The sequence below is a fragment of the Dipodomys ordii genome, unplaced genomic scaffold (assembly GCF_000151885.1).
Source record: "Dipodomys ordii isolate 6190 unplaced genomic scaffold, Dord_2.0 Scaffold188, whole genome shotgun sequence".
Lineage (NCBI taxonomy): Eukaryota > Metazoa > Chordata > Mammalia > Rodentia > Heteromyidae > Dipodomys > Dipodomys ordii.
Window position 1 is genome coordinate 517,528 of NW_012267404.1, and position 14,752 is coordinate 532,279.

Below are 14,752 nucleotides of genomic sequence, written 5' to 3' on the forward strand. Positions count from 1 at the left end.
ACGTCGGGAAGTGGGGGTGGGCATCCGGGTACCCGCGCCTCCTCCAGGGCTCCCTCGGGGAATGCACCCCGGCCGCCCTTTCCGGGGACGGAATGCACGGAGTTGAGCTTCGTGGACGGCCCTAGATACTTGGCGGGGGGGGGGATCCGCTGACGGTTCGGTGGGGTTGAGCTCCGGCCCCCCTCCCTGCACCCCACCCCGTACCTCGCGGAGGCAGCCGCCCGCCACTCGGGACCGGCGTCCTGTCGGGTGAGCGCAGGTAGCACCGGGGCGGGCGGGAGTGGGTTTCCCACCGAGGTTGCCCGCCCGCCCTGGGCGCCGAGATCGCGCGTGGCTGCGCCCTGCGTTCCCTTCCCCCTTCCCCGGGAACTGGCTCTGCCTGGAGTGCCCACCGGATGGTGACCTCTCCGGGGCCGTCAGGGTGGTGGGAGGTAAGTGCATCCGTGATGCTCTTGGTCTTCTTTTTCTCAATCATTTTTCCTACAGAGCATTGTGACTTAGGGGAGTGAGAAGCTTTTTTGAACCTTTTATTGAAACTCTTTTTAAGTTATCTAAGCTGGATAGAGATGATTTCCCAACTGCCTTTTGGTTAGATTATTTAGAAAGTGCTGTCAGCCCTCAAACTACAGATTGCCAGATGATGTCATGGGACACCCTCCCTCCCTCCTTCACTCCCCTCCCCCCTTCCCTCCTTCCCTTTCCACTGTTTGTACTGGTGGTTATGATTCTGGTTACTTTGGAATATAATAAGGAAAAAGAAATTAAGCCCTGATTTTGAGGTTTTTTTGTTGAACATAATATTTAAAAATTTTCTGGAAGTTTGCTTCGATGTATTTAAAGATCATGACTTGCCGTGCACGACGAAATAGTAAAAGTTTAGGGACTATTATTCATCTTAAAATTCCTACTTGCAATTAGTTGCTTAAAACCTCCCTCCGAAATGACTAAGAAATAACTAAAATAGCTTACTCCTCTTTAAAGAATTAGTATTGGAATAACATTTTGAGTAATGTTTCTCAAAAATATGTGAGGTCTGTGACAACTTGAAATTGTTTTTTAAAAACCAATGGACCCCGATGGCACACATTAAAAAATTTAGCTACAATCGATTGGTAAATTGGAACTGAAGAGGGATTACTTTGGGAGATGCTTTGAAGGAATTTGTTACCCAACTGTTTGTAGATCTGGTTCCTTCTGTTGTTACCCTAGGTTTTTAGAGTTTATTATATAGAACGGCCTTACTTCATATTTTTAAGGTGGCTGTTTCAAAAAAAAGTAAATATACGTGCTAACAGACACAGTTACATGAATGGGCTTAGTTTTTGAAGCAAGCATTCCCCCCACCAAATCTATATATATCTCAGTGTGTAACTAAAATGGAAGGTTTAAACTAAAATTTTTCAGAAATTGGTGCATTGTGTAGGTCTAACATCTGTTATCTGAAGCCTGTGGGCTTTGAAATTTCAAATTTTTCAGGTTTTGTGAAAGTAAACTGTACACATATCTTATATAATACCTACAATGATGTATGTGTCAGACCATTCCCCATAATCCAGCATGTTTAAAATTGCAAAACAATATATGTGTGTTTATGGTAACCTAAAAAAATCAGCCCCATATTTCAAGTCTTCCACTGAATGAGTTGCAAAACATTTTCTGTTTGAAGAATTTATATGATTTGGAATTGTAAATAAAGAATTGTGGATTTATAATTCTTGTTAAAAAGAAAAGGATTCAGAAAAACTTTTTTAAATCTTGAATTAAACTTTGAAAAGACAAAATAGGATAAGGTTGAATGGAAAAACTTGTGATTCCAAAGTGCCTACATGGTCTTTGAACATTGATACCATGTCTGTAGGTGTGTGTGTCTGTGTGTGTGTCTGTGTATGCATGTGTGCATGTGTGTATGTATGTATGCTATCAGAGAGATTTTCAAAATTCTGAGCTATAGCAATGAAAAGTCCATGTCAAAAAAGTATATGCTTAGTTCTTCCAGGGAGCAAGAAAGCAGGAGAACTATGATGATGAGTTTACCAGGGTGAGGAAGGCCTTGGTATATTGGAGGGGTTGTCATGTTGATGGAATAGAGTGGTCAAGGAGAGATCTATGTGGCCTATCAATTGTTTTTCAGCCTCCTCATGGATTAACTAGAACTCCCAGATGTTTCTTTAGGAACCTAATTGTGATCCATAACTTTTCCTTTGAGCCATTTCAGTGATTCTTCCTTTTTGTACCAGTTAGTAGCTTTATCTCTAGGTTAAGTATGACTCAATTCAAGTGATGCTGCAATAGTGGCTTTTTCAAAGTTCTATCAGTTGGGTGCTGGTGGTTCATGTTTGTAATCTTAGCTACTGAGGAGGCTGAAATCTAAGGATCATAGTTCAAAACCTCCCAGGACAGGAAAGTCCATCTCCAATTCACTACCAGAAAACCAGAAGTGGTGCTGTGGCTCAAAATGGTAGAGCACTAGCCTTGAGTGAAAAAGCTCAAGGACAGTGCTCAGGTCCTGAGTTCAAATGCCATGACCCACAAAAAAAAAAAAAGAAGTTACTGTATCATCTATATGAGAGTGTGAAAGTAATTTAGAGTGATAGCTCATGAAAATAAACAGGAGATCAGATTATGATGACCCTAATAAAAGTTGACAAGTTTACACTATCTCTGAGAGGTTAAAGAAAGGCACAGGCCTGGAAGGAGAATACTGGGAAGGGAAGCTTTCACATGATACATTCTAAGTGTGAAGGAAGACCATTTCTATCCAAAGAGGTTCCAGTCAGGTCTCAAAAGTGACTGACCAGAGTTCTTTTGGTGATATGTTAGGTCCTGATTCCCACATCTCACCATAAGTCACAGGTTTTCAAGTGATGCACAGTAAAATCTCCTGGTAACTTGAAATTTCATGAACCAGACAGGGAAATGATTTTTTTTAATTTTCCAATAAAGCTAAGATTGAAAATTTGATGCTTTCTGTGCTGAACTAGAAGCTCTTTGGGGCCAGATGCAGGAGTCTTTTTTTTTTTTTTTTCTTCAGTCTCGGGGCTTGAATTCAGAGCCTGGGTGCAATCCCTGAGTTTTTGCTCAAGGCTAGCATTCTTCAGCATGAGTCACAGCTCCACTTTTGGCTCTTTAGTGGTTAATTGGAGATAAGAGTCTCATGGACTTTCCTGCCTGGACTGGCATCGAACCATGATCCTCATATCTCAGCCTCCTGAGTAGCTAGGATTACAAGCATGAACCACCAGTGCCTGCAACTTGGGAGTCTATTTTTAACCTCAGTCCTATCCCAAGTCTACTTCACACATGGAGCAGCACTTGAAAAGGATTGGAGAAGGTACAGTTTAAATGAATGAATCACAGTAGAAATCAGTTATGGTTGAGAATTGAAGAAATGGCTGCTAAAGTAGTTCTAGTTAGAGATGCTCAAGAAGCCCTCTGAGGACTATAAGTGACAATCAACTGCTGTCGTGTAGAATAAAGAATTTAAAGGAGGACAGTACAAATTATGGGAATATTAAACTTACTAAGGTCTATAGGTTGGAGTAGAGAATCTTATAAATTTGTTAAATATTAGGAGAAAAGTGGTGAGGAAAGAGTGAATGCCCAAAGTGGGGCAGAATTTATAGAGACAAGAAAAGGATGAGTTTGGCTGCTTCTGTATTTAATCAGGTAAACAGAAAAGATATTCTGCATGGGATAGAGTACCAAGGAATGAAGTGGGTTTCAGAAAAAGCTAGAATTTATATGTCAGGGATGTGAAAAGAAATGCAAGAAGTCAGTTTAAATATTTTTATGTGTATGTTGTGTATATGCTTTATGCTTATATATGCAACCACTAAGCTACACCCAGCCCTATTTTAGATTTTTTAAAATTTTTTGTTTTTATTTTTGTTTTCCCCCTATTTTAGAATTTTAAAAGAGGTATGTGCACACACAGAAGGTCAGGAAATGGGGAGGGAAAGTGGGAGAAAAATGAGGGAAGGGGTAACAAGTTTGATAAGAAATGTACTCACTACCTTACTTATGAAACTGTAACCCCTCTGTACATTACCTTGACATTAAAATTAAATTGGAAAAATTTTTTTAAATGAAGGTGAAGAGGAATTTGAAGGAAGGCAGAAAGTGTATTGGAGTATTTGATGAGCAGTCTATAACAAAAGTGAAAACTCTGTGCACTTTTTGTCACATATGTATATAAGGAGTTAATGGAGCATCTTTACCAAAATGCAACTGCTAATTATTGGAATTTGTTATGTTTAATAATTGAACATCTGTCATCGCACTAGATGCTACAGAAACAAAACAAAACAAAAAGCAAGATTTTAAAAACTAGATCCCTGCCTCAGAGGATGCAGAACTAATGCATGAAAAACAAAGCAATAAGTGAAAGCTGCCACTAACTATAGAAACAGTTTACATTATAGGAGATCAGAGAAAGGAGATTAGTGTGTGCAGAACTGTGAAGAAAGGCCTTGAAGTAGAAGTAATTATTTTAGCTGACTGGCCATTGAAGGATGATAGGATTTGGATAGGCAAAAGAAAATGAATACAATAATCCCATGGGGAAAAAACAACAGGAACAAGACTGAAAGGGAAAAATTAGGGAGCAATAAACCTAGCCCAATGAAAGCCTGCTGGGAACTTGTGGGAGGTAAGCAAGATTGCTTGTGGTTGGAACCAGATCACTAAAGCAGAGAAGTTGGGCACTTTCCCCCCATGGTTAATGGGAAGCCATTGGAACTCCTTGAATAGAGGAACAACATAATGAAATCAGTGGTAGTATATAGCTAAACTGGAGGAGAGAAGAAGAAGAAAGTGAAGGAAAGAGCTTTGTAATTTATGCCTGAGGTGTTAAGTTTATTCACTAGAGTGGTGAAGTAATGGAAGAATCCACATAATATAGAACCTATCTGGATAACAGAAGTGAATGAGAAGGAAAATTAGTGAAGAAAAAGGACTCAGGTATTTGACACGGTTTCTTGGAGAAGAAAATTTACATAAAATGGCAGTCTAGCCAAAGGGATTTCAGGGGTGCATATGTGTAAACTTATCCTGACTAGTTGTGTTTAGAACAATCTTGTATATGGAAAATCTGTGTTCTTCATTCATTGTTACAAGCAAGAGTCAAGATGAGAAAGAATGAACATTATGATGGTGAATATCTTAAGTAATTTAATAAATGATGTATTTGTTTATGTATATGTGTATATGTATAATAATATGTGTATGTGTATAATAATAAATAATATGTATATATGTATAATAATAAATAATAGCTATTGAGTACCTACCTTGTGCTGAGGATTTCCTAGGTATTCTGCCACTTAGTGAGTTAATGGAAAAAATGGTGAAATGGCTAGTAAAGGACAGAGATTGTTTGTAATCAAGATGCTCCAATTAAAAAACTCCTGCCTTTTCCCTTACTCTGAACAAGAGTATTCTGAATATCTTGGTTATTAGAGAATGTCATCCAGCAACAAATTTGTTCAAAAAGTTGTTACCAGAATTAGCGCTACTGTGGAAGAGAAGATGTGTTCTAGAATGTCTGCTCGTTTTAATGTTATAGTGTGGAGGTGTAATTAAATTTTATGTGAAGTAAAGCAGTCTGACACAGCAAAAGCCATCAGAGTTTTAAGAGATTAAAAAAAAAAAGGAGGACTAGCTGGACACAGGTGGCTCATGCCTGTAATCCTAGCTACTCAGGAGGCTGAGATCTGAGGGTCGAGGTTCAAAGCCAGCCTGGGCAGGAAAGTCCGTGAGATTCTTTATCTCCAATAAACCACTAGAAAAACAGAAGTGGTGCTGTGGCTCAAGCGGTAGAGTGCTCGCCTTGAGCTAAAAAACGCAAGGACAGCACCCAAGCCCAGGGTTCAAGCCCCACGATTGACCAAAAAAAAAAAAGGACTATCACTATATGAATGCATACTCTGAGTGTCTGATTTTGAGTTGATTGTGAAGTCTGTCAGCATTGTTGTTTTTAAGCTATAACCATAATGCATCTGTCTGCTCATTTTTGGATTTACAATTAATCTAGAATGTTAGAACACACATTGACTGTTCGACAACTGGAGAAAAGTAGCCATTAACATTGTTAACCAGGGAACCTTTAATAATATCAAATATAGGCTGGTGTGATAGAAGCCTGTAATCCCAGCTACTTGGTGGTGGTGATCTGAAGGATTACAGTTCAGGGCTTGAGAACTCTATGTTAACCTGTGATTAGTTGCTGTTACTTGTGCCTGTCATCCCAGCTTCATGGGGAAACACATGCAGGATCATGACCCAGGCTTGCCTGGACATAAAGCCAGACCCTATCTTAAAAGTACTCAATGGGAAAAGAGCTGATGGATTGCCTCAAGTAGTAGAGCATCTGCTTGGCAAATGAGAGCCCCAGAGTTCAAACCCCAGTACCACACACATGCGCGCACACATACACACACACACACACACACACACACACACACACATATGTCAGCTATGATACTGTTATTTATAACTATTGTCCATAAAATGGGGGAAATAATACTAGGACCTATCTCATAGAATCGATATGAAATGTCAATTAATATATGTAAAGGATTCAGGAAAAAGTCCTATACATAGTAACCAATTGTAAGATTATATTATTGTTGTTTAAAAACAAACATCTATTGCTGAAAAGCTCTTGGTAAATCAGCTAGCTTTTCTACTCCTGTCCTGTGATTTTGGTACTTTTCTTCATAGCCTTTCCTGTCAAGTCTCAGGTTTTGTATGTATTGCCTTTATCAACTCATCTCTCTCCCAGTCCACATACACAACTAAGAGATGTCATGTGCTCTGAACTCTTTACAACTGTTATATATCTAGGGTCATATGAATTTCTTTTCTCTTTTCTTCTCTCCTCCCCTCTCCCCCTTTTTCTTTTTGGTAGTACTAAAGCTCAGGGCCATGTCTTTACTAGGCAAGTACTCTTACTACTTGAGCCACTCCTCTAGCCCTATGAATTTCTTTTTACAGAGAGAAAAAATAGCTTTAAAAGGTTTCTAGCTACTAAAGTAGCAACTTCTTTTGGCATTGAGTTTGAAAATTGACTTGCTTATTTTTGGAGTTAAGAAGAGAAAGATCTGCAGTGGATAAATGAAGCATGTGGATGTGACAAAACTATGGGAAACTGGTTTCCTCTGTGTGTGTGTGTGTGTGTGTGTGTGTGTGTTATATGTTTTATTTTCACTTTCTCCCCTCCTACCGTAAACATTATGGTTGACTCTAGGGTGAAGAATCTCTTCTGGTGTGGGTAATGTTATTCTGAGAAGCCTTATACAAATAGCTAGTTGTTATTAGTTAATGTTTGTATCTTGAAGAAGATATCTGTGTGATATTTTAGTAGACAGCCAAAAATATTTTTGGAGCAAATATAATTAAATATGCCTCTAAAATTTAAAAAAAGTTGAAATTTTGCTAAGTTAGCTGAATTAAAAAGTTGAGGCTTGTCATCAAAATATACTTGGTTTTGATTTAGATGTTTCTGTTAAAGAACAACAAAACTAATTAGTTGAAGGATTTTACCTATCAAAGCATATACTCTACAAGTATAGTTGCATCTTTTTTTGTGTGTGTTGGAAAATAAATGAAAAGGATCTCTGGTGTCACTTTACCTCCTGGTGGTAAAGGAACCTGAGTGTCCTGTGCTTCAGGACTAATGTTTGTAGGAGTAATTGAGGGTTATCTCTGATCAATTTCATGGTGATTTTGGGTGACAGATTTTTATTTCAAAATCCACATCTTTATTTCTTAGTGTCCCTTGAAACACAAGGCTTTTATTATATAAAGAAAGCAATCCTATTTAGGCTACTGGTATTAGTTTGGAAAGAAGTTCACACCTTAAATATAGCTGACTTTTCACATCTTAATAGAATGATGTAAAGTTAACACTTCTGATTGTATTACCTAGCATCCTAATAAGGAACTGGGAAAAAAAACTTAAAAAGAGAGAATATCCAATAACAAGATTTAAAATTAGTATCTTTTATAGACTGTATATACAGTTGAGGCCTTATAGCCCAGACAGATAGTTTAGATCAGTTTATTTTAGAAGTTGGTAAACTATATTAAAGTAGACTCTATTTTTTACTTAAAACACACAGCCAGAATGGTGATGCATGCCTGTAATTCTAGCTTATCAGGAAGTTGAACCAGGAGAATTATGAATTTGAGGACCTCCTGGCAAAGGTAACAACAAGACCGTGCTTATAAACAACAACAACAAAAAATGGCTAGGGCATAATTCAAGTGGCAGGGTGCTAGCCGGGCGTTGGTGGCTCACGCCTGTAATCCTAGCTACTCAGGAGGCTGAGATCTGAGGATCGCGGTTCAAAGCCAGCCCGGGCAGGAGAGACCGTGAGACTCCTATCTCCAATAAACCACCAGAAAAAAACCAGAAGTGGCGCTGTAGCTCAAGTGGTAGAGCACTCGCCTTGAGCTGAAGAGCTGAGGGACAGTGCCCAGGCCCAGAGTTCAAGCCCCACGACCGACAAAAAAAAAAAAGTGGCAGGGTGCTTACTCAACAAGCAAAAGGCCCTCAATTCAATCTCTAATTTCACACACACACACACACACACAGATCTATTTGTTTACTAGTCTTTTCACATGATAGCCTTTGCTCAGTATCTCAAAAAGCCACTTATTATTTTGAAAAAGTATTTTTATATGCATCATAAGTAGTCTGCACATTCATTGGGACTTAAAGGATAGATTTTGTACACATAAAAATTCAACTTAAAATATTTTATTACATAGACTCTAAGGGAGATACAATAACTTTAAAGTGTTTTGTTGTTTCATGATAAAATAGACCCAGCCATTTTTCCTTTATCAAGAATTTGGTTAGCATTGGGCACCGGTGGCTTTATGCCTATAATCCTAGCTACTCAGGAGGCTGAGATCTGAGGGTCATGGTTCAAAGCCAGCACTGGCAGGAACATCTGTGAGACTCTTATCTCCAGTAAACCTCTAGAAAACCAGAAGTGGCGCTGTGGCTCAAGTGGTAGAGCGCTCACCTTGAGCTGATGAGCTGAGGGACAGCGCCCAGGCACAGAGTTCAAGCCCCAAGACTGACAAGAAAAAAAAAAAAAGAATTTGGTTAGCATGTGAACAAATGTTTATCTTTACCGGATTCTTACTAGCCTAGACATTCAAAACAAAAATGATCATAGAGGACTATGAATGTCCTGCTTATTGACATCTGAAAAATACTTTTTAGTAGAAATTCAATTCAGATATGATCTATTTCTTTTTTTTTTTGGAGTCCAGTCGTGGGGCCTGAACTCTGGGCCTGGGCGCTGTCCCTCAGCTCTTCAACTCAAGGCTAGCGCTCTACCACTTTAGCCACAGTGCCACTTCCAGCTTTTTTCTTTTTGCTTATGTGGTGCTGAGGAATCGAACCCAGGGCCTCAGGCATGCAAGGCAAGCGCTCTACCACTGAGCCACCTTCCCAGCCCATAATCTATTTCTTAATAAAAGTTGAAAGTAGGAACTCATGTATTTGAATAAAATGTAAATAATGTTGAAATTTTAAAATTATTTTTATGAGCATCACAAGTACTCAGTATTTAGTTTTTGAAAGTATTCTATATAGTAACCTTACATAGACTCTGTGTATTTCTATAGTCAGTAGACTATTATGATCTGTTAGGTACTAATGAAATACAATTTTTGGTTAGTTATTATAATAACACAAAATAAAATTATTCTTTTTTGCAGCAGTAAATTAAAGTTTAATAAATTCAAGTTACCCTCTGCCTAGATTAAAATTTATTATTTCTCTCAATGAATTCTTAAAGTGTTTTCTCCCTGGGCTTTATATTTGTACTTTCCTTTTCAATCTGTAACAGCTGGTTGGGGATCCTGCTACTCTCTATTCTTCAACATATCAGCCCACTGTTGTAGGCTGGCCGCATTCCAAGACTTCATCTCTAGGGTGGTTCTTCTGAAAGACTCACAGATAACACTCCCAAAACTGAGCAGAAAACAAATACACTATATGTGATAGATCTAAGTCATGAAGAGTTGTAAAGTGGTATCTTTTAACCTTTAATTTGCCATGAAGTTTGATGCCATATTAATACTCAGTGGACTTTTTTCTTATCTCATATTTAGTCAGTTTGTCTTTGCACAGCATGCTGTCCTGTTTTGTTTTTGTTTATGCATAGCATGCTGTTTCTGTGTTTTTGTCATGAAAGTACTAGGTTAACTTTTCTACAAGTTGAGTTGGAGAAGTTGTTGTTTTGAGAGTTTGCTTTTATTAATCTGTCAACCTATTAAAATGTCCATGATCAATTTCATGTCATCTTAAATAACCAAGAACACAATCATTTTACAAACAACAGACATATTAAATCAAGGAATTTTTTTCTTACTGTTAAAGCTTCTCTGATTACAAGAAACAGAAAATCAGTCAATTTATGCCTCTTTTTAGCAGAAGAGTTTATTAGAATGTAGACAGATTAGAATAAGAAATTAAATGGGAGCTGAAACTGGCTGATGTCTTTGCCTCTGCTATTCTCTTGCTCTTAGCTGTTCAGTCTTTCATATTCCTCAACTAAAATCTGGAAAGACCACCATTGCTTAACTTACTAAGCAGTATCAATGCCCTTCATTCATACGGGACTAATACATGACCTTCCCACCTACAGATAAACTGCCTTTTGCCCATCTCTTACTAAAGCAATCATTCACTTTTTATGTCCTTTGTCATCTTACACCATATAGCTTTGTCCTTATATTAGTTTACTGTTACTGAACAACAATAATCCTATTAGAAAAATTAATTTTTGTCATGAAAAGTATGCTTTGGTCCCTTTTCTTGTTAATCACAAGCTGTGTAGTTCTGTAACCTAGTTTAGAAATTTTTCAGATATGCCTTTGTAAAATTTAGAATAAGGCATTTTGCATTGTTCTTTTACTTTATAATTCATAAGACAATATTTCCTTCTCATTGTGTTTCAGACTTAGACCTAAAATAGCTGTTACTGTTTTGTCCTTGCCTGGCTGCCATTCAACCTACTGCTGCAGTGAGACCTTACTTCTTACAGTAGGGTTGTAGTTCAGCTTCAAAAGTACTCCCCTTCAAGCTACTCCTTAGACTGCTACCAGAGCATTATTTTAAATAAATATAGAAATATTGCTTATTCCTGTGTTATTTTTCCCTCTTTTCAATTTTCTTTCTTACCTTCAGGAATTTTCATTACAAATCTACTAAAGGTTAGAATTGATAGCTGTGAAATAACTGTTCATTGAATTACTTTTTATTATTATCATTTGGAAATCTCACAAATGGACTTGCAATATTCTTTGGAACCCCATTTTATTACCACATGTGGAGAAAGGAACAGGAAAGAAAATAAAATATTTTTTTTTTCTGATTGTTAAGATATCAGAGGTTTTCCTAATGTACACTTAGTTTTTGTGCATATGTTAATTTCCTCTGATTAGGTGAGTTGTTTCTACAGCTATTAAATATCATTTAATATACATCTGTAAAAGTATAGAAGATAAAAGCAACTACCAAAGGTAGTTGTGAAAATAGGCTGATATATTTAACATATCTACTTTCACCTGGTAAGTTCTTAATAGTGTTAGCTACCAAAGGTAGAGATTCTGTAATATTTAAGAGTACAGTCATCATAATCATTCAGAATGGAATTTGAAATCTGGATTCCCTCTCACCAATTCTGAGAACTTCTTGGGCATGGCATCTCAATTCCCCCATTTGAGGTGTAAATGTGTATCTTGTAATACATTAATGCAAGCATCTAAATAGAAGAAAGTATAACAAGGGACTCTCTTAAATGATTTGTTTTAGTATTTTATCTTAGTAATTATTATTTATTAAGTACCCATTATATTGTAGGTTCTACACAAGACCCTAGATGATATTGTCTATGCAGGTAAAACCAGGTTCATGGCTTACATCTGTTGAAAACTGTTCCATTTCAGTTAGACTTTTATAAGCTGATCCAAACACAGAAATAGTAACTTGATGAGCAGAACTATAGACAAGAATCAGGAGCAAACAAAACAAATAAATGATGTCTATGAGTGGTCCAAAGATCTCTCTCTCTCCCTCCCGCCCTCCCCCTCTCTCTCTCACACGGACACACGCACACATGCACACATGCAGACACACACAAACTTCATCTGTGTACTTTATTCATGAAAGTATCCCTCAAATTCTCATTTAGTGTTCATCACATTTTGATTGTTAGTAACTTTTGGTGAATCTCATACAATTTCAGTTTCTTTTTTTGAGAAATGAGTTAACTACTTTTTGAGGGTGTCCTAATTCCAGAAATTTTTTAGTTCTTTGCATCTCTCTTACCTACATTAACTTCTTCCTTGAGAAGAAAAGATGATGGATTTACTCTAAAGTAGAAGTCTTATTCATCTATGATGAATATGAAATTTCTAGAGCAGTATGAGGGACCAATATGAAAATAACTAAAATTTCCATATAATAACAAATTGTAAGAACAAATTGGTGGTAGAAATGGGGGTACCACAAAACATTTTCCAGAGAAGCTTGTTAGTGTGTGCTGCTGCTCAAGTTAGCACCAAGCTTCAGTGTTTAAAAACTCTAAAGTATAATGTTGTTCAGAAACGGCTTTGTTTACACATTATTCAAGGATCCAAGTTGATAAATGATATCTCAACTTTTAGTCATTGTGTTACAGTACTAGAGGGAACAAATAGAAGAAAACAAAGTTTCTCATTGGTCTTAAATCATTGATATTGCTAGTCCATAAGTGAGGGACATCATTTCTCTTTTTTGGCCTATTAAGAGTTCATCCGATGTCTCTGTAAGAGGGTATGGAATGTGGGATGAATATATCAATATTCAATGAACATAAATGCTCCTGTTAAACCATATATGAACTGATTTTGAAAAGGTAAATAAAGTCAGTCTGGTGATTGAAGAAAGAAGATATTAAAAAGAAGCTCTACTGTGAAAGTGAAGTTACCAGTAGGGTAAAAAAGTAAATGATTAAAACTTCTCAACAAAATTTGGCCAATCGACTTTAACAACTCATCAAAAAAAGTCATATACCATAATCAAACAGGATTCATTCCAGGGATGCAAAACTGGTTCAATATACACAAATGAATATAATTCATCACATTAACAAGAGCAAGGACACAGGGCTGGGAAGGTGGCTCAGTGGTAGAGCGCATGCCTTGCATGCCAGAGGCCCTGGGTTCGATTCCTCAGCACCACATAAGCAAAAAGAAAAAAGCCGGAAGTGGCGCTGTGGCTCAAGTGGTAGAGTGCTAGCCTTGAGCTGAAGAGCTGAGGGACAGCGCCCAGGCCCAGAGTTCAGGCCCCATGACTGGACGCAAAAACAAAAAAAAAACAAGAGCAAGGACAACAACTACATGATTATTTCAACAGATGCAGAAAAAGCATTTGACAAGATCCAACACCCCTTTATGATGAAAGCTCTGGAAAAACTAGGAATCCATGGAACATTCCTCAATATAATAAAGGCTGTATATAACAGACCTGCAGCCAGCATTACACTTAATGGTGAAAAGTTAAAGCCATTTCCTCTAAAGTCAGGAACAAGACAACAATGTCTACTCTTGCCACTTCTCATCAATTTAGTATTATAATGCCTAGCTAGAGCAGTAAGACAAGATGCAAACATAAAGGGGATCCAAACAGGTAAAGATGAAGTAAAACCCTCTTTGCAGATGACATGATCTTGTATTTAAAGAACCCCATAGACTTCACTCCCAAGTTACTTGAGCTGATTCGAAACTTTGGCAAAGTAGCAGGGTATAAAATGAACCCTCAAATATCAGTGGCTTTTCTGTATGCCAATAACAAGAAGATCAAGACTGAAATCAGAAAAGCAAGTACTTTTGCAAAGCCCTACAAAAAATAAAATACCTAGGAGTTAACTAAAGAAGTGAAGGACCTCTATGATGAAAACTTTTAAAACCTGAAAAAGGAGAACTAAGGAAGTAGAAAAACCTCCCATGCTCCTGGATTGGGAGGATTAACGTGAAAATGGCAATACTGCCAAAGGCTATATGCAAATTCAGTGTGATACCTATCAATAAATCAATATCCCAACCTCATTCTTCAATGAAATAGAAGAATCAACCCAAAAATTCATATGGAACAATAAAAGACCCCCGAATAGCAAAAACAATCCTTAGCAGAAAGAACAGTGCTAGAGGAATATCAATACCAAATCTCAAACTCTACTACATAGTAATCAAAACAGCTTGGTACTGGAACAAGAACAGACCTGAGGACCAATGGAATAGAACTGAAGACCCAGAAATGAACCCACAGACCTATAGCCACCTAATCTTTGATAAGGGAGCTAAAAATAGAATGGAAGAAAGACAGCCTCTTCAGTAAATGGTGCTGGCAAAATTGGTTAAACAACTATTGAAAACTAAAGCTAGATCCTTATCTATCACCTTGCACCAGAATCAATTCCAATTGGCTCAAAGACCTTGAAGTAAAAGCAGACACCCTGAAAACATTATAGGAAGGAATAGGAGAAACTCTAGGGCCCCTTGGCACAGGCTGAAATTTTCTTAGGAAAGACCCAGAAACAACAAATCAAAGAAAGGTTGGACAAATGGGATTGCATGAAACTGCAGAGTTTCTGCATGGCAAAGGACATATCTAGCAAGATCAATAGAAAGCCCACAGATGGGGAGAAGATCTTCACTAGCCATATAACAGACAAGGTCTCATATCTAA

At 37.6% G+C, this 14,752-nt stretch overlaps 1 protein-coding gene across 1 annotated transcript in view; it reads left to right on the plus strand.

Moving 5' to 3' along the window:
• Nucleotides 1-3,636: 3,636 nt before the first annotated feature.
• Hectd2 (HECT domain containing E3 ubiquitin protein ligase 2) overlaps nucleotides 3,637-14,752 on the plus strand; it is a 64,856-nt gene continuing 53,740 nt past the window's right edge. The window contains exon 1 of the mRNA XM_013034318.1: nucleotides 3,637-3,666. Coding sequence (XP_012889772.1) covers nucleotides 3,637-3,666 — 30 coding nt within the window. The remainder of the gene's footprint in view (nucleotides 3,667-14,752) is intronic.